Raw genomic sequence first — 24665 nt, 5'->3', positions numbered from 1 at the left:
GACACCAAATAAAATGCCCAAAATATTGAGATTCATCACATATGGAAGCCATTCAGACACACCAGCTATATATAGGAATATTCTCTAGTTTCACACTTTCCTCCCGCGTGCCACTTTGCATCACTCTTAGCATATTGACGTGGTTTTTTTCATCTGTCACAGTACATGTGGGCCTATTCATGAGTAATTACATGCCGCCAGACAAAAGCCCAGTGTCGCTGCCAAAAAAGACACACAAGATGACGACTTGACGACGTTTTGCAAGTAAAACATACCTTGTTGCAGGATCAACACTCCCTCGGTTCTCATGCTAACAGGTCGCAGACGGCCAGTATTTAGAAGGGCATGCTAACTACTGAAGGGTGCCAGCGGAGGCCAACATATTTTCTGAATAAAGGCCAATGTCGCTGAAGATGTACGGAGCAGATAAACTGTATGGGAAGCATTATGGAGGCTGTGAGCAAGTTCTTTGCTACACAACAACAACAACAACAACCACAACTCAGTGTGTGGTCCGTGCCAAGCTAGCTAACAGCTACTGTGTTTTCATGTTCTGCTGCTTGCCTCTGATTGGTTCATTAGCTGTGCTTAATTACCTTCTGATGCCACCTGTGGCTACACAACAAGTCATTAAAAATATTGACATGCTTCTATTCAGTCACATTATGTAATTATGACTGAGTCACAACAATTCCTTTGAATTGGTTTATAGACGCTTCTCACTTGCCAATGTGTCTCATTGCAGGGAAAGCACAGGTGGAACTAATAGCATTAATTGTGGTTTGGTGGTTCCATTTGGGTGTGCCAGTGTATCCCTCCAGCAGGCCAGCATGTACAGTGCCATCACTCTTCCACTCAAACACCTGAGTGGAATACAGCCATTATTAATGTTATTAGTTCATTTACAAGTCATACAATTTTCCTTTTTTCCTGATGTTTTATTCGGACGGCTAGACACGTTTTATTTTTTGCTTCAAGGTGTGCCATGAGGAGGAATCTCCGCTTGAGATGCTTGACATCAGATATGTTTTCCTCATTCTGATTTGAACTGGCTGAATGCAGTAAGGGGAAAATAAGAAAAATGAATACTTTGATGACCGCATAATTATCATTACGTTGGCAGTTTGGTTCCTAAACTGGGAGCCTGGATGCCACAAGTTGTCACAACAGAAACTGGTCTATTGTCACGAACTTTACATAAATATACACGTTTAGTTTATTTCAAGCTGGCTAAACTTAACATTTATAGTTGGTTTTTTTTTACTTTCAGACCAGGTCAGAACTCATAAACAGGAGTTCATCAAACTTGAGGTTTGTCATTATGAGTTGAACCATATTTTAATGAGTTGAGTCTGCACTGTTCATTCATACAGTTCAGACTGAAAACAATATTTCATTGTTTGAAAAAAAAAAACATATAAGATGGAAAATTGCTGTGTTTCTCTGAAGGTGCTATTTGTAAGAGAAAAAAAAATGTTTGAGTCTCACTCCAAACTTGTCAAAAAAGACTCTTTGGGATGGCAATATTTAAGACAAACTGATCAGTCGGTCAACTGTTTTCAGTGGAAGAATATTAAAAGATTGTGTTGATTTATCTCGAGAATTATAGGAACGAATTTGTGACAAGCTACATGACTAGATGGTCCTTTTTCAGTCATCTAGAAATTCTAAGGCAGTCAGGAAACTAACAGGATGATTACCAGGAGAGAAGAACAGGTAAACATGTGAATGCTATGTTTAATTTACTTTTCGAATGCCAAATGTTTATTACTCATAAATTACTCAATAAAATTGTCCCTTGAGGTCACAAAAGATGTTCAAACTAAATAATAGTGAAAATAAATCCCTCTTTGTTTGTTCTGGTCAGAATCTGTGGTGACGTAGGTCCCAAGTAGAAACTGCTTTGTTATAAAGGCCCATACAAAGTTTTTTTTTTCTCCTGATAAATATCTATAATTTAAAAACTACATTCAATCTATATATTTGCACAATTACTTAAAAAAACTTTGCAGTTTCTCTTCTAAAACCACTGTAAAGCTTGGCTCTAACTCAAGGCTACTTGTGGCTTATATCTTAAATTGATAATGGCAGGCCTTGCCTGTTGGCCACAGTGAACTTTGAAAACTGGCAGTGGAAATAACATTTATCCTTTTATTTCTTTCAAACCTGTCATAATAGAGGTTGGATAATGCACACGAATGGAATATTGTGAGCAAAATAAACTGAAAAGATATTTCACAACATGGATTATTCGTCCAACCATGAATTTTCCACGTATAGGGCTGTGCGCTGTCAATCAACAGATTAACCGAATACAAAGCAACCTGTATGTAGCCACATCAAATGTCAGGTGCACAGAGTCCATATGCAAAAAAAAGGGTTTTTCACACATTGTAGGTCCAAAACCCAGTTGGGATATCACTGTGTACCCTTGAGCGAGCTACTTTACCAGAGTAAATATTTAGCCAGCTGTATAAATGGGTGTTGTGTGTAAAAACCTGCAAACTGAACTGGCACTGCAGCGAAAGGAGTCAATGCCAAACAGAAACAAGGCTCCACTGAAAAACACACCGCTGATTGATTTGCCTGTTAAAGTAAAAGGACGATGGCTAAAATGTGTAGCGAGGGTGAAGACGTCACACATCTTTCTCTTCATAACAAAGAAAATCCGAGGAAACAACTGCGACTGTATCCTTTGTGTGCTCATAGCTTAGCTGAGTTGTTGGCTCCCTCTCATGGTGTATAATATGGCCTGCTCTTTACAGACAGACACACACACACACACACACACACACACACACAGTCAACAGGCTTGAGAAACAATACTCAGCCACTCCTTGCCTCACCTTCATTACCCAATTACACTAATACACTCGCCCTGCTTGTAATGAGTGTGTGGTCTGAATGATAGCCAGCCTTATTGTGTCTTCTCTTACCTCACACTGACACACACATACACACACATTCGTCTGTCTGTTTGCATCTGGGTGGATTTCCTTCCAGTGAATTACAAGTGGAGACCGTGTCTCAGCGCTCGCCAGTAAGGGAGGAGAGAATGTGTGGGGCTGAAACACGACACTTTAATGATCTGGAGAGCGTCCAAAAACTGTACGCCCCCTCACCTTTTCTTCTTTTTTTCCTCCTCTTGCAAAACTTTGTCTGTGATCGGCCCTGCGGAATAGGCTTGTTTGTGCCTCAGAACAGTAGGGAATTGGCTGAAAAACATCATCAAGCTGACAGCCAGAGGGTGTCTTCTGGGGGAGGTGGGGCCCACAGTGGGTGGACACCCACATGAGACATTCCTTGGAGATGGAGAGCTGTAAACAAACATCCCAAACCAAAAGAGTGTAAAGCAAGAAACCCAGTACGAGACGGTTTTAATTTTGGATGATAGTGCAGGAATAAAAAACCTTCACAAAAACATTCCCTGCAGTTATTTTTCCATTGTTTTTTTTACATTTAAAGAGTGAAATAATAATGACATTTCCTATTTTGCAGTTTGCTAGGGAGCTCATGGAGGCCCTCAAGATCCCTGGGCCCCTCTTTGAGATACTCCGTGTTTACACCGCAGGTAAAAATGTCACAAAAGTAGATTTTCCCCAGTAGAACTTAAACGGATTTTGAAGACCGTGTGAACACATCAAATGAAACAAAATATAAAGTTAAGATTTCTAACTTCAGTGTGAATGCCTAATGTCCAAAGGCTGACTTTTGCTGGCTTTAAAAGTTGACGAGCACCAATAATTCATGAAAGATGTGGAATATTTTCTTGAAAAGGTGACGCAAAACTGAATTGCTGGCTTTAATTTGCATTAGGAAGTAGCTGTTGCAACCCTGATCTGTTTCAATGACACTTCAGTTTGAAAAGTTACATCAGCAACTTTCGTGTCACTCCAGCGTAAAGATTTAACATTAGTAACACTGAATGGATGGAAGATAGAGGCAATAGGCCATTGGTCACCAAAGACATTTTGAGATGTCCCAGTATTTTCCTACTGGTGCAGATGAGAAGAAAGGAGCAATAGCTAAATTCCACGTGGCTGCATCTATGGGCTATTCATGCAATATGGTGGTTATGAGACAAAGTTCATGACTGTTTTAATCAAAAGGTGTACCGATCCATTAACATCTTAAATGTCAGGACACCCTAACCCTAACCATGTCGGATTTAGGGGGACCTCTTGGCAGAAATTGAATAAACATCTATATTTGTGTGTATTATCATCACCTAAGACTAAAAGTAATTGAGTTTTCATCCCTTTAAAATGAGCCTTTACCATCTACACCTTGAGCAGCATTGCCCATGATGCACCACAACATTTCTACAGGTGCCCTGAACAGACAAACCAAACCCTGGCTCTGGGACGTAGCTACTTCAGGGCATGAGATGAGGTGTATGTCATTCTTTGAGATCTGCAACGACACCTCTAGGTGCCTCTAAATCCTCCACGCTGGACTTTGATTAAGGAACTGGCTCTGACTCATGTGGGTTGTGACTAATAATGTAAAAGGCAACCATGTGTACTACAGCAAATTACATAAAGGAGGTTTGTACGAAAATCACAAGTCGGAGTGCCAATAAGAATTTTATTTCAATTCAATCAATATTGTTAACAAAAAAAAAAAAAATGAAAGCCATGACATAGCTCGGATATTTTCTATTTTCTTTGTACAACATCACACTCATGTTGTAATCAAATGACATGTGAAAAACCTTCCTGCAAGACACCTGCAGAGAGAAAACAAGTAAGGCAAAGAGGAGATGGTTTATCTAGAATCAGAATCCAGCAGGCGATAAACAGATCCATTTTCCTCAAAGTTCAGATGAAATGTATGCAATTTACACTCAAAACAAATATTTACAATTCCTTTTTTTTTTTTTTTTTTAAATCAAATTTGTTACATAACAAATACGTCGGAGAAACATGGCGAACGGGAGAAAACAAAAACAGGTTTTGCTTTATCCGCACTAAAGCACTTATGGAGCTACCGTATCATAACGTACATTCACTACTTTAGAGATCGATCTACGTACTGAAGAGAAAGTGAAATTTGACCAGGTATTCTTTTACTGCTACTCTCCTCGGATGGTTATGTCATAAATATCTTTAGTATCGCCTGACTGCACATTAGTGTCCTTCGTTTGAGTAAGCTATGGAGAAGGAAACGTTGAGTGTGTGGTTTCTTTCTTTTTCTTTGACTTCACTAGTTTACATAGCTGGAGTCATCCTATCCACAGTGAGATCAGAATCATGTGCCCGTTTTTTTTGGTCCGCCACGTGTAATCCAAACTAGCGCTACAGTCAGCACGACCACAGTGAAGACTTTCCTTCATGCTTCATGAGAAGAGAAAGAGTCTGCAAGCTTGCACGTGCTGCTCAGTGTTTAAATTGACACTTTATATGGCAATGTGGTGATAAACAAAAGGCCAGTCTATACATATTTAAGCATCTGCAAGCTACATATGGTTGAAACTTTTAGACCTCAGGTTACATTTTTCCTGAGTTATCAATTCTGCAGCCAATACAGGAAATCCCCTACAATTCTACTGAGCTGAGCTACAAGACGTTTGCCTTGTTGAGGCAATGAGGAAATCAGAGCATTGATGCCAGGTAGCTTTACCTGCAATTATTTTGATTTATTAAAAAAAAACAAAAAAAAAAACTAACTCAACATTAAAATAAAGCATCTTTAAGTTGATATGTCGACCAGTCGGGTTTGGACTAGCTTCAGCTTCTACTTATAAAGCTGTTGAATACTTGAGTCGCTGAAACTTCAACACTGTTTACCTCTTAATAAGCCAAAAGACAGGACAAAAAAAAAACAACTGCTGCTCGGTGTTGATCTATAGCAACCCTACAAAGAGCTACTTCATCACTAAAACAGACAACAGAAAATTAACAAGAGCATGTGACCTGAGAGAAGGTCAGCTTGAAGGTCACTTATCGGGGAGTGTTGTTTGAAGCGAAGCTCCCAACATTGATAAGCACTGATACACGTCACGCCTCGCCACCACACAACATTCATCAGCATCATGTAAAGCAAAAAAGCAATTAATGATGAAAGGTGGTACAATGGTGACCATTTGCTGCATCAACTAAAGAGGTCTTCATAAAAACCGGAGAACAGGGGGGGGGGGGGGGGGGGGGTCGGGGGTGATGATCGAGTAGGGTTCATGCATTGGCTCTAGATGAGGAGAGAAGGAAAAGAAGTCCAGAGTTTTTTCTTTCTCGTGAATGAGCACATCAGTCCCAGTGCTGGGATGGGGGGTGGCCGCCGTGGGGGTGGTGGTGGGGGGTGGTGGGGGTGGTGTTGGGGCATTTGGGGGGTTACAGTGTGAGGGAATGGAGGACAGACAAGCTTATTTGACCAGCCTCTTGGCTACATCTCCGTAGGCTATCTCGATCTCCTTGTCACTGGGGCAGGTGTTGGTGAACTCTTCACGCGTGTAGGCGTTGTTCAGGTACTTCCAGATGGCGGTCATCTCTTTGGGGATGTCAAAGCCACGGTACTTCTTGGCTACCACCTGGAGGAAGGCATCAGAAGTTAGAACTCTCACCAAACTGGGCTTTGTACTCCTTAGAAACTCCGAGCATACTGTCAGCTATTTGCATTAGTTCAGAACTAATCTAACCTGAAGAATCATCTGTCAAGAAAATATACATTTAAGGAACAGAACAGTTATTTTCAGTCATTTTTTAGTACTTAATCGCTAAAATGCTTGAAATATTTTATTTATTTTTTCTAAATTGATATCATGATTAGTGGCTATTGTGAGAGACTTGACTTAAGACTAAACGCAAAAAAAGAATAGGGCAAACCCTGGGCCTGGGCCTGACAATAATAATGCTCACCTTGACTATATGCAGCTTGGGCAGCAGGTTACAGTCAGCGAGGGTCATTTCATCACCATCCAGGAAGTTGCGGTTGGAGACCTTGATGTCCTCGATGCTGTTGTGGTCGATCTCATCGGGCAGGGGTGAGCGAAGATACTCATCCAGCTTCTGCAGTGTCTTCAGAAGCCCACGCTCCAGAGCTGCAAAGAGATGTATTATAATATTAAACAGTAAAAACTGCTTTAACAGATGTTCTATTATTTCTTCAGCATGAGCAAATACTTAGTAGTGTTAAATTGCCACAGCTTTTCCTGACGCCACCTACTACAGCTGCTACACCGATATGCTCATCGGCCACATGGGGGCAGCATTTCATCAAGAGACAAGCACTTGTGTGCATTATAACTACAGGGAAACTACAATCTAACACAAAGCTTTAGAAAAGCAGCGTAAAACAATATGATGCTTATTAGGAGCTCATTACCCGCCACATATTTCAATGTACTGCAGTTTGTTGCACAGGTGTTATACTTTGTCCTCACCCCATATCCATCCATCTACAGATTATTCATTAATAATTAATTCCATTGTTAGAAAATATGACATGAATGCCTGATTCACTTTTTCCACAGCATTCTTGACTTGAGACCTTATCACCGAACCATGAGATTCAGTCTCAAAATCTGTTGACACAGCTTTGGCTTTCACATCTAGCTCACCATGGTTCAATATTTTCCCACGGTGGAGAACAGCCAACTAAAACATGACACAAAATCTGAGTATTTTCTGAATACCATCAACATCTTCCTAGGGAAACAATTCCACAAATTGTTTCCCCTTAAGATTCAACAGGGTCTACGGGACAATATAGTCCACATTTCTCATATTTTTCCAATAAATCTATCTGTTAAAGTTTGCGATATGACCACTCTTACAGCAGTGACCAGGGTGCATGTATCAGGAACCAGAAGGATGAGATTGTGAGCACTTGTTCATTCTACTGAGCTGCTCTGTGGTTTTCCAGAGACCTCCACCAGGCTAGACAGGGAACATGAGGACAGGAGGAGGCTGCAGAACAAAAGCGCTGTGTTCCTGACCGAACCAGGATACCAGTAAGGGCAAGGGCTACCAGTGTCGCCTAGCAATCAGAGAATTCTCTACACACAGTTGGAAGGTTTCTGGATCTCTGTGCTAAACCAGTGCGCCCTCCCTAGTGCGCGTTTGTGTTTGTCAAAACAGACACAGGTAACTTACCTTCATTTGCATCTGGTTTTGAGTTCTTAATGAATGCGGAAAACTTGGCGAAGATGTCCATACCAGCTGTGTTGGACTCTGGGTGTCTGGCACCGAGCTTGATGTACCTGCACACAGGCAAACATGAAACAATAACAGGTAAACACACACAAATGTATGAAGAGGTTAAAAGGATAATAGATGAAACCCAATAAAAGAAAAAGAAAAAGATTTAACCTGTTGACAAATATTGCTAATGTTGCGCTTGAACATGGTAATTGTAGTTTACTTTGAGTCCTAAATACACCACCACCCTGCTGCTGTAAATATTTACGTGTTTTATTATGCAGAAAATAATCTTTCACAAATGCAGTCGTTACTCCTGTTCGAGTAAATTTTTGTGATTTTTTTAAATTTGATTTTGTTTTATGTCTCCAACAGGAACATACGGTCTATGGGTTGAGACCACAGGCTGGCTGAGAAAGTCAAAAGGAACTGAGAAATGAACTGAAAGATTGTTGGAATTATCTCGATTTAGCCTAATTCATAGCATTGATCTAAGAGTGTGCTCAAGCCACTGCAGTGCAGTATTGCCACAGAGGTGAGAAAATACTCACTTTGGTGGGCAGAGGATGTCCTCAAGGAACTCCTCAATCTTGTTGACGTCAGTTTTGACCTCGCCGTTAAAGGTGATGAAGGGTGGGTGTGTGCCTGGGGCCAGGTTCTGGAGGTCTGCAGGCTTCCTGAAAGACAAGTGGAGCAACTTTAGTGGATTGAAACAAAAGCTATAAAACATGTTGTTTTTTTTTATTATTATTATAATACATATTTGTGGATCCGACCAGTAAAGTAAAATACATAAAAGCAATTGTGAGAAGATTCACAATTGGCCTTCTGTTTCCTGGTTAAACATGTGAATACAGTGGGTGTATATTCACTTCATAAAAGTTCAAGCAATTGAGAGTCTGCCTCACTATAAACCACTTTTTTTTTCTTTTACAGCCATCTCACTCTCGTCCTTCCATAACCACGGTTCCTCACTGTTTTTCCGTCTCTATGAGCGTGTTTGTGTCCCTTTCTCACTGCGGCCTTCTAACCAGCACATTTTGTACCAGATGTCTCTGGCAGGCAGATGACACTGACACACATAAACAAAATGAGCATGTGTTGAATGAGCAGTGTGGACACAACTGACTCATGAAATCCACAGACGCTTTAATCCCTCCGGTTTAGAAACGGCAAAAACACACAGCAGTGTCTCCACGACTGCTGGAAGCTAATAGACTGATGTGAGCCAGCAGGCGGCGTGAATCCACTCAAACTAATGTTACAAACAACTGCATCCACCCACAGAGACTGTTTGATGGTCCGGGAGCAATTGTAATGGTAGCTCAAGTTTTAGGATAGGCCATCTAAGGGCAAAAAAAAAACAACAACAGGAAATTACTTCAATTCTTCAGCATACAAAGAGGAAGTTGCACCCTCACCCAATGATATCACTGAAGAATGGCCAACAAACCGTCCAGGAGAATCCCAGGCTTTCATCACAGAAATATAAACACGACAGCCTTGACCCGAGACAGGACAGGAACTCAAGGACTTATGGCAGTGACATGTGACATTCAAGTCCGTCTACAGGCATATTTAAATACTACAATAAAATCAGCCATAAACATGGCAAACACACACCTTCTTCTGCAATACATAGTTATTTTATGTTTACTCAAGATTACAGACACTATGTAGCACGAACCAAGAATCACATGTTCCTCTACAAATAAAAAAAATATATATATAAAAAATTAAGCAGCAAGTAGTGCCACCAGCTGAACAAAGGGTTGTTTGAGAAGAGAGGGGTATAAACAGGCACTGCTAAGTAGGCGGACATCCTCCATTGGCTTTTACAGGATATCAGCCAGCTTTGTTTCATGTTACACCTCCGCTGCCAGGGAAAATACATGCAAATATAGCCAAAGTTGACTAGTCAAATGGGCTCTGCTTTCCTCTTTTTCCCTATATAAAAAGCCCCAGTGTTTATATGGGTGTCTATTTTCTGCGTGAAGTTTGCATGCAACAATTTTTTTGTTATCCCATCTAATTTTAGTTTACTATTAAACCATTTTCCCTTTGACTCACCTAAATTAGCATCTGCGTCATGTGAGCGCCTCATATTGGCTGCTGCAAATATATACTTAGGTGTGGCCACACCTCTGATGTTGAGCCCTGATCAAGACATAGTGCTAGAAAAACACTTTTTTTTTTTTTTAATGATTTGCCTGTAAACCCTTATCCACGTCAACAATGGCTTTTTAATATTTCCTTTCCTCCTTGTTTGACACGTTTCCTTTAAATCTGAAGAGCCTGGAGAGCAGGGCTCAAGACTTATGGTGTCCTGTTGTCCCAGGGATAATAGACCATGTGTTTTAAAAATGCCTCATATAGCTATTAGTATGTGTAACTATTGCTAAGCAAATGAAAAAGAACAGTGCCGTTTGTCCTTTGCACCGTGTCTTCTTTTGCTGTTACCATAGTTATCTCTAGCTTTCTCTCTCTCTCCCTCTCTCTCTCTCTCTCTGTGTAGTGCTGTGTCAGCGTTAGTTATGGTCACTGGCCAGATACTAAGTTCAAGACCCAAGAAAAATGACGCTCAATGACATTTTTGACACAGTTCAATAACTATCGACAGGGGGCGCAACCCTTCTTTTTCCTGATAACACAACACTGTGAGCAAAAAATCTGTTTAAATTGGCAGGAGGTGAGCTTGTTAGCCGGTAGCTGATACCAGCCGGCAGGCAGCAGAGTCCTGCTGAGTGTTTGGCTGAGGAAGCTAACCGCTAAGGAGCTAATAGCCTACAGCTAACAGAGCTAACAAAAGTAACAGCTAAACAAAGCAGGACTCAGACCAAATTTCTGAGTTGTCTAACACAACAAGTCTGACACAAGTTTACAGTACATGATGTACTTAAGTACTTCAACTGAGTACAGTTTCGTGTTACAAGTACTTTGCATGCCAATAATAACAACCAAAGATGAGAACACAATAAAGAAGCAACATTTAAATTTGACATTTTACACAACAGTTTACGTTCATTTAAGGATGGTTAACGTGGTGAAAAAAAAAGGAGCCCTGTTGGATTGTCTTCTTGTTTTTGAAAGCACAGTATTTATCTTATCCAAGTTGATCTCTGTGGTGTTTTTGGTCCCCTTGTCTCAGAGGAGGCGACGCCTGTCAGAAATCCAGAATCTCTGAGTCAAACACATGTGACAAAGAGAGACCATATAAACCAGACATCCATTTGACCATGCCTGGAAAATGATCTGGCACTCGTCTGTCCTGCCTTTAGCATGTGGAAAAAACGTTTAGGGAGTATTTAGATGAATCATACACGAAAAAGAAAATAGAGTGGGTTTGGTAAAGAGCTCCTGGTACTGGAATCCACATGTGAAGGCACGTTTGCTTGCAGCTGGGAGGAAAAATTTAAATTGCAGTCAAAATTGCAGGGGATAACTGTTTTTTGATCCCTGTGGTTAAAAAAAAAAAAAAACATGCCGCCCATCGAGATCTAGGCAGGAAGTAAGTGGAGTGAAGAACCCCGAATAGCCTCTCCAGAGTCTGTATGTTTATTTTTCTCGAATTTTCTCCAGCCTGGGATAGGGTCATGGGAAAACCAAATAAGCAGTGGGGAAGCAGCGAAGTGTGTTAGAGGTGGGGCTGGATCAAAGCGGTATGGAGTCACCCAAAAAAAACTGAAGGAAAAGCCAAAGGAAGAAAAAGAGGAATATCCGGGTTTAACAGCCAATGACAGGAGAACAGGGCAGAGGAGGAAAAACAAGCAGAGGATGATAACGGGTGTGGGACTCACCTCTTGAGATCCACCGTGGTGACGTTGAAGACGACTCCTTTGAGCCACAGGATCATGAAGAGCCTCTGGGAGAAGGGGCAGTTCCCGATGCTCTCTCCATCACTTCCCGCCTTGAACAAACAAGACAGATAGCAAGTTAGAACGCGAGTAGATACACAAACAATGCCAGCCGTTTCTATCCTATGAAGACCGCTGAAAGTAGAGTGGAAATGTCTGGGAATTAATGACGGCAGGGTCTTAAAAACATCTGGAACAGGTTTCTGATGGCACTGATAGCACTTAGCTTATAGCTGAACACAAAATGGAAAAAATAAAAATAAAAAATGGTCCCTGCAATCTTGATAGAGATCACATCTCTGTTGCATAACCTTTATGGCCCAGAGCATTTTACTGCACTCACCCAGAGAGGGCCCATTTCAGACAATGACTCTTTCATGCACATTACAGGCTGCCCTCAAATAGCCTTAAGTGGGAGAGCCGACCCCCTTGTCTTAAATGCTTCAGCACACTTCCTCTCCATTAATCTGCAGAACTACTGTCCAAGAGTAAGAGGAAACTTCTGGAGTGATTAATACTGGGACAGCCTCTTGTTTCCTCTTTTGCTACACTGCACAAACACAAGAGGTGAGCTGCGGCGGCGGCGGGAATGAGATCGACAGAAGCGGCGCGTGTCCTCCAAATTAATGAGGAATGCTCATCGTTTAGCACGCAGCGTTTGACATATGCGATCACTCAATGGAGGATGAGAAAGTGTGACAATGGCAGTGTTTCTGTCAGTAAACCGAAAGGGAGGGTGTTGTAAACTGTCAGAGATATCTCCCATCTTCACAGCAGCCACCCTGCTCTTTGTCATGTGCTCTCCTTTCGTTCTCTCAATCTCTAAATGATCCTTCCCTTCAGCTCACAGCCATGTATGGGGTGGGGAGCCTGAAGCAGAGGACAAATATGGTTTGGGTTCTACATGAGAAGGCAGATTGACCATCTCATTTGATTAAGTGAGCTTTGCGCAATATCTTAATGAAATCTGCAATGCTGGCTGGTGCACACCGACGTCTGCTTCAAGAGAACCAATTTCATTCTTAGTTAAGTCATATAATGGCTAAAATTCTGAACCATCACGTGAAACAGAAATTGTTATAATTTGCTCCTTTTCGTTCCTAGTGCATTGACCAGTGATAAACTGCAACCTTTATCATAGACTGGAGCTATATAGCTGTGGATACAATGTTGAGGTATGCCACTCTCCAGGCGAGGTAGGCCAAATAAGAATGCACCGTATTCATCTATTCACAAGGACAAGCATGGAGGTCATTCAAGTACCCGCCCTCTGGAATGCACCTCTTCATTCATCCAGTGAATTACTGTAGCAGAGCCTCTGTGGAACGGCTAAATATCGTTTCGTCAGTCACAACCCATTACCTGCAATTTTCACCTCGACTTGTGTCCTGCAGGATGTGATATGCAAAGTGTGGCTCTATTATCACACAAATTCATTTTCTTAAAAAGGGGAATTCTGGTATTTTTACCCTTGGGTCTTATAGTTACTTGTTTGGTGGATAATGTTTAATTCGTACCAAATGTCTGACAACATTACAGGAACAATTTCCACATAAATCAGATCCTTTCTGTAACCAGAACCTCTTTTATTCAAGGGGAAGTGTCATTCTGAAATCTCTTTGGAAAGAGTAGTTTGGAGTTTACCTAGAGGAACTGCCTGCAAGAGCTTTTTTTTCTAAAGTCATGGCTGAATATCAAACTGATTTTGACAATCTAGATGAATTGCAGTGAGAACATAACTGACGGTCCAAGTGTCCCCAAAGGATTTAGTTGCAGCTGTGTCGTGGGTAACAGCTTAGGTGATTAATGGACCCACCCAAAAACCTTTGGTGAATCTGAATAAATACATATGGCCCAGGTTTAAAAATACTGCAATTGACTTTAAGTTGTGGACAGATTTGCAAAGGGTGCTGCATAAAAACACATTTCAGATCAGTTTTTAACTCTCGCACAAATGGATGTTTAGTATCAGAGAGGAAGGTTCTACACTGTCCTCAATAGTGGACTTTGTTCTCAAGTGTCCAGGCAGACCAGCAGCTCCTGGTCAGTGCGGGGCTGGCTGCTGTTGTCCTCTGTGTAACGCCCAGTGGGATGGCTCTGTTTGATCTGCCTGCTGGCATCCATTGTACTGCGGCTGTCCTCCTCCCCTCCCTCTGAATTCAATATCTGAAAAGCTTGGATTAGATCACTGCCTTTGTTCGGCAAATGAAAGTCCCCTTTTCACCTTACATGATTCAATTTCTAAAATAAAGCTTCGGCCATGAAATGTTGGGGGTATCGTGGCGCATGGCCATTACTAGACCGGACAAGCATCAGATGTTTCTTAGGGGGATCAGAAATGACATCAATGGGATGATCACTCCATTTTCCCCACAGCGCTACACCTACAGAGACCCATTCAGCTCTGGATCAAGGGTGGCAGTGCAGCGCAGCAACGTTCCCATGGCGATGGCCAGACACATGACGTGAAAAGCAGAGCACACAGTGTCGAGGGGATGACCGATTCACAGGTAAACCACCAAGAAAGTTTTCTTTCTTTGGGGACAAAAATGCAAACCACACAATGCACTATCATTTTAAATCCTAAAGACCTTCCCCTAACCTTACTGCACTGTAACATAATGAGCTGCTTTTAAGCTGAGCTCATCTTCAAGTTCTGTGTCTCAAGTGGCCAAGAAGAAGGCCACAGCAGCTGAGAATGACATTTCACTCTTTTCTCTCTCTCTCTGTCTGCTCTCAGAGCCATGGCGGTGCACCTACCCTCTGGAGTCTGCAGTAGAGCAGCTCTCTAGCGAAAATAGACAGCTAGAGAAGGAGATATTACAGGAAATAGAGATCATGAGTAGTGCTAACAGATATTAAGGAGAACAGGCAGTAATGGATGCTTTCTATGGGAGAAAGGTGAGACTGCAAGCTTTGGAGGCTATGAGCCATTTGCACATTGCTCTTTTCTTCCTCATCTTCTCCCTCCTTTATCCCTCTCCCCTTATCCTGGGCCCCTCTGTGGAGTCAGACAGGGGGCGGGGGGGATGGGCATTTGGGGAGGAGGGAGAAACTATTCCAGAAATGTCCTGTTACTACCGCCGAGGAGGATGCATGGTTTGGTTTAAACGATGATGCTGGTTGGAGCAGCATTTCAGCTGCTTGTGACATATAAACTGCTTGGCTATTAAAGAACTGCTGCCCTAAATTTCAGTGTGTAGTGGTCTTCAGCAATAATTGTGCTGAATAACATTTCAAAGTAGCACCCTGGAGTGTGAGCTCAGTGGATTAATTAGAATTAGAAATTAAAATGAAATGTTATTTGAAGCCAATTGGCCAAAACAAGTTTGTAGAGGTTTCGGACCCCCCTCCAAACATTTTCCTTCTCCACCCTACTAACACTTTCCAGAGTGCTATTATTATAGTGTGACATTCAGAAAAGGGCTTCTGGAGAACCCTCTATACAGCAACAACACAAAGCGCTTTTTGTTTGTAGAGTTTAAGGCACGTCACCAGTTGGCAAGGGAGGGGAAAAAACACCCCAATAAAAATAAAAAAAAACAAGCGAGGAAAGAAATGATTTTGAAATGGGGGCCTTATAAAAGGCATTTTCCAAGAAGTAGACGAGCGTTTCGATTCTGAACACAAGCAGCGTTCACAGGAACATTTCGCAGTGCCCTGTGTTTTGCCTGCCATTTCGCCTCCCGTGTCAAAAATGACACATCTTGCAGACAGTTGCACCATCTTTCACTGAGATTCGAACAGAGATTTCCCCTGATTTGGATAACGTCTGGGCGACAGAAGCCACAACAGCTGACGACTGCCAACAGACTCTCAAGCTTTATTTAGGCTCAATGGATAGACCATGAGTTAACAGATGCCTGTTTATTTAATGCCACACACACACACACACACACAGCTGCCTAGTGGAGAGTGTGAGTCACGCTCAAGTCGGATGTTATCTAGTAGTCGGTGTCCAGGACAACACTGCCCCACAGCAGGACAATGAGACCTCTGTCAGCATGGGGGCCAGTATCTTTACGCTTATTCCTCTATAACACAGCGTGAGATCATACCTCTTCATCACTTCCCCTAAGACAAATTGTCATACAGCCACTGATGTAATGGACCAACTTAACACAATGTCAGACCTCAACTGATCAGCTCGAGCGCGTCAAGGTATATGGACTTTTAACAGGCTTCTTCTGCACCGTCCTGTAACATTTTACGAGCAGGCACATATAACGCTAGAGCTGTTCAGCTCAACCTCCCTCTCAAACACTCCCAATTTCTCAGTTATTTAGTGATATATCTGCGTTTTAAAGCTCTCTCATCATAACTTGATACACAGCTTTCCTTTTTTTTAGATGGGTGATGTGAGATCACAGTAACCCTAGTCAGCAATCAAGGACAATGGATCCTGTTCAGACTGGGCATGGTCCTCCCAGTCTCTGCTCACAGCCTAATTTTAGTAACACGGAGGCCTGAGCGTTCCCCTCCCAGATTTCATATTCTAAAATTGGGTGGGCTGCTCAGCAAGTTCAAGGCACACTTTGACCGAATAAGGATCTGCACTGTAACAGCGCAGCAGCTTTCCTCCTCCTGCTCCAACACACATCAGGAATGTCCGTTTGAGAGAGTGGGCAGCCATGGTAACGTCACAGCAGGAACGCCTCGCCCTGTTTGCTGGACAAGTATGCAGCAGGGTGGTGGGTTAGGACTGTGACTCGACTGAGCAGCTGAATCCAAAGCTGGCCGTCTTCGTCAGTTTGCTGAATTGAATCAGGTTGAATGATTAAGTTTGGTTAATGACCCATATAATCTTGGTCATATGTCCTATTCCAAAAGGCAAGGCCAACTGCTGAACAGCAGCCTCACACCTGGAATGACTTGATACCTTGCTCAAGGTCAAGTCATGTGTACGACAATATGAGAGGGGTCAAAAGAAGGTGGTACTGTTATTAAAAGGTTCGCAAGCCAATTTTTGTTGGGGAAACACTGCTTGATGTGGTAGAAAACTAAATATCTCTGAACTTTGTTGGGACGGAACAAGCAATCTGATAACATCGTCTTGGACATTTTAGGATATTTTATAGACCATTTTGGGATATTTTTATTTATAATTTAGAAAATAATCAGCAGAATTATAGATAAAAAAAAAAAAAAGATTATCCTCCAGGCCTTTTCGCCATCTTTCGAAGGGATGGCAAAGAATGACAGTAAATGGGAGGGGACAACAACATGCAGCAAGCTGGACTCAGAGCCAGGTCATTGTGTTGAGGGCATTACCTTTGTAGATGGAGCACATGCTCCATCGGGTGACGTACCAAGTCGCCCCAAATTGTTAGAACTTAATAGCTAGGTATCATTCAATACTCAACAGCTTTCAATACTCTATTGGAAGGTTTTGGCCGTCACCAAAAAGGTACTGGTTTTCATTCTCATTTTCTGAATGACTCAGCTTGACTGGGTGGGTAATGAGAGGTGAATCCCTCATTCTAACAGCAATCAGTGATGTGAGTATGAGTGTACAGTAGAGTCTGAGTTTGCCATAACATGGAAATGCCATCACATCCTTGGTGTGGCTCTGACTCAGGCTTACATCACTCTGTGGAAACCTCAACACTTCCAGTCAGACACATGCCTACTGTGCTGGACCACAGTGCTGTCTAAGAACCAGTGGCTAATGTGGAAAGTTGGAGACTCAAGTCAAAAAGAGACCGACTACATAACCAAGTCAGTATTGTTATAACTTCTGTATCTAGCCTCAGTGTAGAAGAGATAGATGACACGCAGCTAGTTCAGGTTTCTCGAATCACATGATGGTGTTTGGTGATGAGTAATACGGATCCAAAATGACGGAAAAACAAACAGACCGCCATGTGGGAGATCAGCATGAACCAACAACCCTCGCCCTAACTGTTGTTTCAAGTGTCTTGCACAAACAGTGTGCTGCATACTGAAGACTTCAGCGGCTCCAACGCTCCACCCACTTAGAGATTCAGAGAACCCAGGCCGATGACCAGGGCAGACTCATGCCTCACAAACAAAAACCCATGCCCCTTTCATCCTCCCTGTTTTTTTCCCCAACATTTGCATAGGAAAATCTAGCTCCACCTATCTGAAACTTATCTTCAAAATGTAATTTCTCCGCACAGAAACGACATTCATTTCATTTCCAACCAAAATTAACCTTGTCGCAATTCTTTCGGAACAAATGTCTAGACAGCTGTGTGAACCACCCTTTGGCACCAACACAATGCCAGCATGCGTCTACCACTCATGCCAGATTTGCATGGCAATATATGTCTAAACCATGGCCACACAAACACTGGCCTCATCTGTAATTCTGAGCAGACAGCGCGTCTCCCTCCGGCCACTCGCTGCTTGCATCCACTCTGACCTGCAATTGAGTTGCCTCTCAGTACCAGGCTGGGACACACTTGCCTGGCTTTTCACAACATGAAAATCAAACATGCAAAACGCTTGAGGAACAGCGCACGCACGATCCTTTAAATCTGCGTGAGTGTAAACTGAACATTTATACATCACATTACTATAAGTCATGATATTAAACGGCATATCAAACCAGTATTAATATAAACCAAATTTTACTTGCCATTCCTGCTGTAGTTTAGTCACAATGTTAAAGTACCACATATGATGCAGTTCAATCATGCAGGTCAATACTCAAGACTCATTTCAGCCAAACGTAAATATAATGAATGCATAACATTACCAAGCAGAGTTGCAATGATTTGTCGAAGAAAAGAATATTATACCGCAATCAATTGTTTCATTCAATTTTAAACAAAAAGGTCAAACATTTGCTACTTCCTGCTTCTTAAATGTAATTTCCCCTCTTTTTCATTTATGATAATAAACTTGACTGCTGGTTGGACAAAAGAGGCAATTTGAAGATGTCACTTTGGGCTCTGGGAAACTGATGAGCATTTTTTCACAATTTGTTGACATTTTATAGACTTAACGACTGATCAACTACATTAAAAGATTAACTGAAAGACAGCCTAGGTGGACATGTGGGACACTCAAGGTTCACTGTACACCTTGATGGCAGAGATGCTCAGATAGTTTGATGAGTCAAAAAAGATGCCCCGTCATCCTATCCTGCATGTTCAGTTACTACACTTTGGGTTACACACACTTTGGCTCTGCTATGAAGACCACAGCACGTGAAACACAAGCAGACTGGATCATGTTAAGACTGATTGAGTTACACGTGCAGCGAGCAGGGGAGATTCTCCTCATTTAAGAGGTCACACACCTCCTCCGACAGTGAAGATGATACAACAGAGTCACTGGCTTGTTTTCCCTCTGTATCCTGATCTGGAGGATTACAATTCCTGCACTAATCTGTCCCTTTGGTGAACAAGTAAAACACACCAGCCAGTGAAGTAACAAGACCCTCTGTCGGAATTAAACCTTAAAAGTCTCATTTCCATTCATGTTTTTCTAGGGTGGTCTTACTTCCTGTCCTTGGGCTTACAGGAGAAATGCCTCATTAGCCAAAGACTTCCTGGACAGGCAATACATACAAGACATACTTTTCCTCCTTTTAACAGGCTGTACAAAGCTTTTCCTCAGAATACATTGCACAGGATGATTATATACAGCAACTATTCATTCAGACACAACCAATAAACGGGCCTATATTCCATAAAATGGACATGCGCACATTCAGTCTCAAAATGCAAAGACTGGCCAGAAAGCGCCTCTTTAAACTAGTGTCATAACACACTGCATCGAATTGGCCAGTCTCCATGCTCAGTGAACCGGATCGTAACAGTGGTAGAAGCAGTGACCGGGCCAGGTGCTGCAATAACAAAGTATGAGAAACAACAGCTTAAAGCAACAGCACAGCACTCTACAAGAGAAACAAGCCATTAATTATTGTTACCGAACTCATGATGCTGACTGAAGCATTGCCACATGCTTGGGAAACATTAACTAGGCTATTGATTTTCTTATATTAAAAAAACAAACAAAAAAACACAGTACTCAGTTAGGCTATCTGGAATAATGCCCAGGGGGAGAGGAACAGTTCATTTTAAAAGGCAAGTCTGACATTTTTAAACCTGGGGCTTATTTGGTGTTTAAATAAAATGACTAATAAAGACAAAATGTTTGGTTCTAAAGGGTATGTTTGAACTTGAACTTGAACACCAAAGTCACACAATACCACAAAATAGTCGATTGTGTCGATGTAGTACAATGAATCCGGTGTACTGCAAAGTAAATCGCAATGTCAGTGGAGTCTTGTGGCTTCGAGGAGAGCGATATAACAGACGTTCTGGTTAAACAAAAATGATCATACTCTAGCAACAAGTAGTATCTCTGTAGGAATCCTTTTACATAATGTTATCAGACACATAATTACAATACAAGAATGCCAGTGGCAAAAAAAAGCACTTTTAATGGACATAATTTGACTGTTGCAATTGCCCCAACAATTTGTTGCAGTCATTGCAGCCCATGTTGTAGCTCCCAACTGAGGTGAACTAATTACCAAACTTCTGTTCTTAATACTTACTTTCACACCAAAATATGTTAAAAAAAAAAGGGGGGAGGGAGCCAAGATTTTAGAATATAGTAATTGCTCTTTAAGATGAAAAGCAACCTGTAATCATAAGGCAAACTGAAATTCCAGCAAGATAAAGTATTATCTACTATTATAACCACCGTTAATGCAGTGGTTTAAAAAGTCATCCTTGGCCTTGGATGTCATTTCATGCAACAGCACTGACTAGAGCACAGGAACTGCTGAAAAAAGGTCATTGGATTGCCATAAAAGAACACATCACAAGGCACAAGTCTGATTGTCACATGTGCAACTGATAGCACAATATGACATGAGCAGCTCCTCCCAAGGATCCTTATACGCGTTTATGGTGTGACACAAAACATATTTTCCCTTGTCCATGGAAGAGAGACTTTGATCTCAGTGTGCATTGTGATATGTGCTGCTGAGTATTCATTCCTTCTATAAAATGGTCTGACAATGCAGACCCCGAACGTCCCTACAAAAGTGTGGCATTGTTGGGTACTCCCCCTTAACACAAGCATCTCCACGGATGGTTCCCATGGGATTGTGCTGAAGGACACAAACAAACACAGAGAGGCTCTTATGCAGTCCAGACTTAAAAGCACTTCACCATGTTTACTGGCTTCGCCGTCGCTGTCTGCTGGCAAGAAAGTGGAAATCTGGAGGCAGCAGAAGGCTTTGCAACCAGTAGTGCGACCTTGGCACACTTGCAGCCATGAGACGCATACACAAGTAGAGATAAAGCCTGCCTGTTTCACTTGACTCATCTGTATTCCGTGCACTCTCATATAGACGGGTCATAGGCCGTTGGAGGATGAGTAACCGGCAAACTTGAATTGATTCAGATTTGTGAAAAGCTGAATGAAAACATATCCAAAATAGTAATGATCTAATGATGAATCTTGGGTACATTGACAACAGTGAATCTCCTTCACCTTCCTGGAGAAGTAACACAAGACACTCATCTGAGTGATGTCGGAAAGGCTTTCAAGAAAATCACTGATTCAACCAGGTAGTGCTTTTATCAATAGACAGGATACTTAAAGTAATTTTACTTCACTATATGCAGCTGCACTCATCCTTTTAGGCTTAATGTCAGTTATACTTTTCCCAACAATCACAGCACAGTTGATGCCAGGTTTAGGGTTTCACATTGCCACTATAGGTATGGGATGTGTGGAGGGGCAAAGTCAAACAGACATGGGCGGATGCTGGGAAGTCACCCTCTACAGCAGTGAAGCACTGTCTACTTCTCATGTGTGCTAAACAATATCTGTACGGTGATGAGGTCAAGGGTCCATCCTCCCTCCTACAAAGTCATCACATCGTGCTCATTTGTACCTGAGAGCAATATAAACTGACAAACTTCAACTCCGGGGCCCATTAAATGTGAGCACAATGTGAAATGTTCCCATAGCAATGTGACAACTGTTGCTATAAACACCGCGGGAGAAAACGTCGCAAGATCATAGAATCTCTAAACAGGGACAGTCAGCCACTAGTGTTGTCACTGCTTGGTCTATACAGACACGGTGGCAAGTCTTGTTCTAGTAGCATAATTAGTCCCCTTTGATATGTGGCAGCTCCCTGCCAGATCAGACACTGCTGTGTGTGGAGAGCACACACAGTTTGTTATCAGCTGTTCCCAGAGGCCCGGTTCAACACAGTGTGCCTATGGCAACCTGCATGCCTGCCATTGTCTCCCATGACTGTGTTTAACGCAGCGCCGTAAGAACAACAGCATCAATAATAGACGTGGACATGTCAGACACTAGTACATAATGCAAAGCTGTGAAAGAGGCAATAGAGACTTGCACACAAGTGAAAACACACAGTGGAAGAAACTTCTTCTCAAGGTCCGGGGAGGGAGGGGCTGAGAGGGAAGAGCATGCCACATGTGTAAACCTTCCAGGCCCGGGGATGATGTAACCTCTCCTGTAGGCTGGGAGAGGTATTTAGAAGAAATGGTGCTGGCCAGTTCGTTTTTCCATCCATTCTGCCTCGTCACTAAGAGGCGCTCTGTTCAGCCTCGTCTACAGAAGGCTCTTCTTAAAGAGGGCAACAGGAACAACACAAGCAGGACAGAGGTTTGGGGGATTATAAATGAATCTGGAAAACTAGAAGAAGACCATTCACAGCTACTGCAACTTAAGAGTACAACTTTTACAGGCCAGAGCCAACGGCATTTGGAAATGCATTATTTGATTAGATTTTATTTGCAGGTAATCCTCTCTTAAATTAATGACTCCCGCGTGTAGCATTTACAGTTTGTTTTTTCCAGGCCTGAGAGCGTTCACCATCGCCGTTACTTTTTAAGCGCTTGCTATTGACAGCCCACTGCACCATCACCCACAGTCTATTCAGCACGACCCCCTCCCAGTCCCCCCCTGTCCCAGGCCCACACTCCCCCTTCTTCTTTGCCATTTTCCCGCCCTGCAAAGCAGCAGGCTGAAGAAAGAAGAACAGCCATTCACAACCCCATCAACCATCACCGTGCTGGGGCAGAGACAATGATGCACGATTATAGTTTCAGGGAAGGTAGTTGTGCAGTAGAGCGGATGGGAAACAGACCATCAATTAGGCGCTCGAATCCATAACAATACATGGATGAACTGTGCTTTCCAGAAAGCAGTAAGGGCAGCTAAACAACATTGAAACCAGTGCCATGACACCGTTAATGACAGATGACTGACAAATACAGCAGCCATAGCCCACAATATAAAACATAAATAAATATAAATATAAAGAACGACCTTGGATACTGTCTAACAAAATAGTATCTCCAAATTAATTCAGTGATCTTTGATTGCAGCATTCAGTGACGACACACTAAACTTCACAACAAAAGAGCCGGTTTTAGCCTATTCCAGTGTTCATCAACGACCGGACAGAAATAATGTACACACTTCCAATAAACCCCATTACTTTGTGTCGCTATATAATTACTCTGTCAGCCCAGCAGCATGAACACGCAGACGAGGCACGTCAGCCAACGCTAGTGTTGAATTCGAGTGTAGGGGACCACAACTACTGAGCTTTTGTTACCGAATTAGCGCCCTGCTTTCCAGCATGGCAGGCTCGGCGAGGGGAGCAGACGCCGTGTCCGCCCTGCCGGTGACACCGCAGGCTCCACATGGCCACGGTGGCACGGCGGGTTTATGGATGGACAGCCTAACAAAGATTCAACTCAGTCCGACTACAATTGTTCTCCTCGCGGTTTTTATCAAATATACAAACCCTCGCGAGCGAAAAGGTATCTTAGACGGTCTTAAGCACACACAAAAAAACCTAACGTTCATTTGTAGAAAGACACAAAAGCAAACACATGCAAACCTTCATCATCACAATACGCTGGTGTGGGTTCAGCTACGTGTGAGGTTCGTAGAGAGAAAAAGTTCTCCCATGCGGCTGCTTCTGCGGTCTTACCTTCACAAACAGCTCGATAACGGGCTCGTTATCCGCCTTTACTCCGTTCTGCGGTACCGACAGCGACATTGTTGGTAGTACTATTTAACTTTTGCTATCAAATGGGAGTTTTTTTTCTTCTTCTCCTGCTACCACGCCCGACTTAGCTCGGTCCTCTTCTCCACCACTCTTTTTTTTCCCCCGTACTGAAGCCCAGCAGGCGCTTTGTCACCCCGAGGAGGACCCGGTGCAGGGAGCACAGAAGTCTCGTTGGCAAAGCGGACAGGGAGGGCGGCGGTGTCTGCCAGATACAGCTGTTCAAACGGTGCTAGTAAATAACGCTAAGCTATTACAACATTGTTGGACCATGAGGCTCTTCCTCCTGGGTATGTAGTGATGATGAGGACGGGTGGGAAGAGGCGACGGGATTATTTAAAGCCGTGATGTCATCTGAAGCGCAAACATACGAAAAAAATGTGGGAGGGTTTCGGGAGGGGAGTCTTCTTGTTGGGAGGAGGACGAGGATGTCTCAGAGCCGCTCACGGCTACCGAGAAACAAATATACAGCAGACACACATATTCTGCCTCGTATCAACAAATGAATCCATCGTGGATACCCAAGGAGCACCATGTAGTGTTGGTCAAGTTAAATTAAAACTCACAATTTAAATATTTACTATAGGCTATTAATGCGGTAATAACACAGACTCAGTATTTATTTATTTA

At 42.6% G+C, this 24665-nt stretch overlaps 1 protein-coding gene across 1 annotated transcript; it reads right to left on the bottom strand.

Annotated features, from left to right (window-relative positions):
- Positions 1–4573: 4573 nt before the first annotated feature.
- On the bottom strand, positions 4574–24397 carry clic4 (chloride intracellular channel 4). Its single transcript, XM_030391936.1, has 6 exons — positions 23961–24397; positions 11933–12042; positions 8687–8812; positions 8091–8197; positions 6855–7036; positions 4574–6526 (listed from the first exon to the last, which is right to left on the bottom strand). The coding sequence occupies exons 1-6, from the start codon at positions 24027–24029 to the stop codon at positions 6362–6364; spliced, it is 759 nt and encodes a 252-aa protein (XP_030247796.1). The 5' UTR covers positions 24030–24397; the 3' UTR covers positions 4574–6361.
- Positions 24398–24665: the final 268 nt, after the last annotated feature.

This window comes from Sparus aurata, chromosome 16, assembly GCF_900880675.1.
Source record: "Sparus aurata chromosome 16, fSpaAur1.1, whole genome shotgun sequence".
In the NCBI taxonomy this organism is placed as follows: domain Eukaryota; kingdom Metazoa; phylum Chordata; class Actinopteri; order Spariformes; family Sparidae; genus Sparus; species Sparus aurata.
Note: the sequence above shows the minus strand (reverse complement) of the source record. Positions and strands in the feature narration are given on the sequence as shown.

Coding starts and splice junctions, on each gene's coding strand:
- clic4 (XM_030391936.1), bottom strand. CDS start 24,029: ATGTCGCTGTCGGTACCGCAGAACGGAGTAAAGGCGGATAACGAGCCC. Junction 8,198..8,686: donor GACATCCTCTGCCCACCAAA/GTGAGTATTTTC, acceptor GCCTGTGTGCAG/GTACATCAAGCTCGGTGCCA. Junction 7,037..8,090: donor AAAACCAGATGCAAATGAAG/GTAAGTTACCTG, acceptor ATCTCTTTGCAG/CTCTGGAGCGTGGGCTTCTG.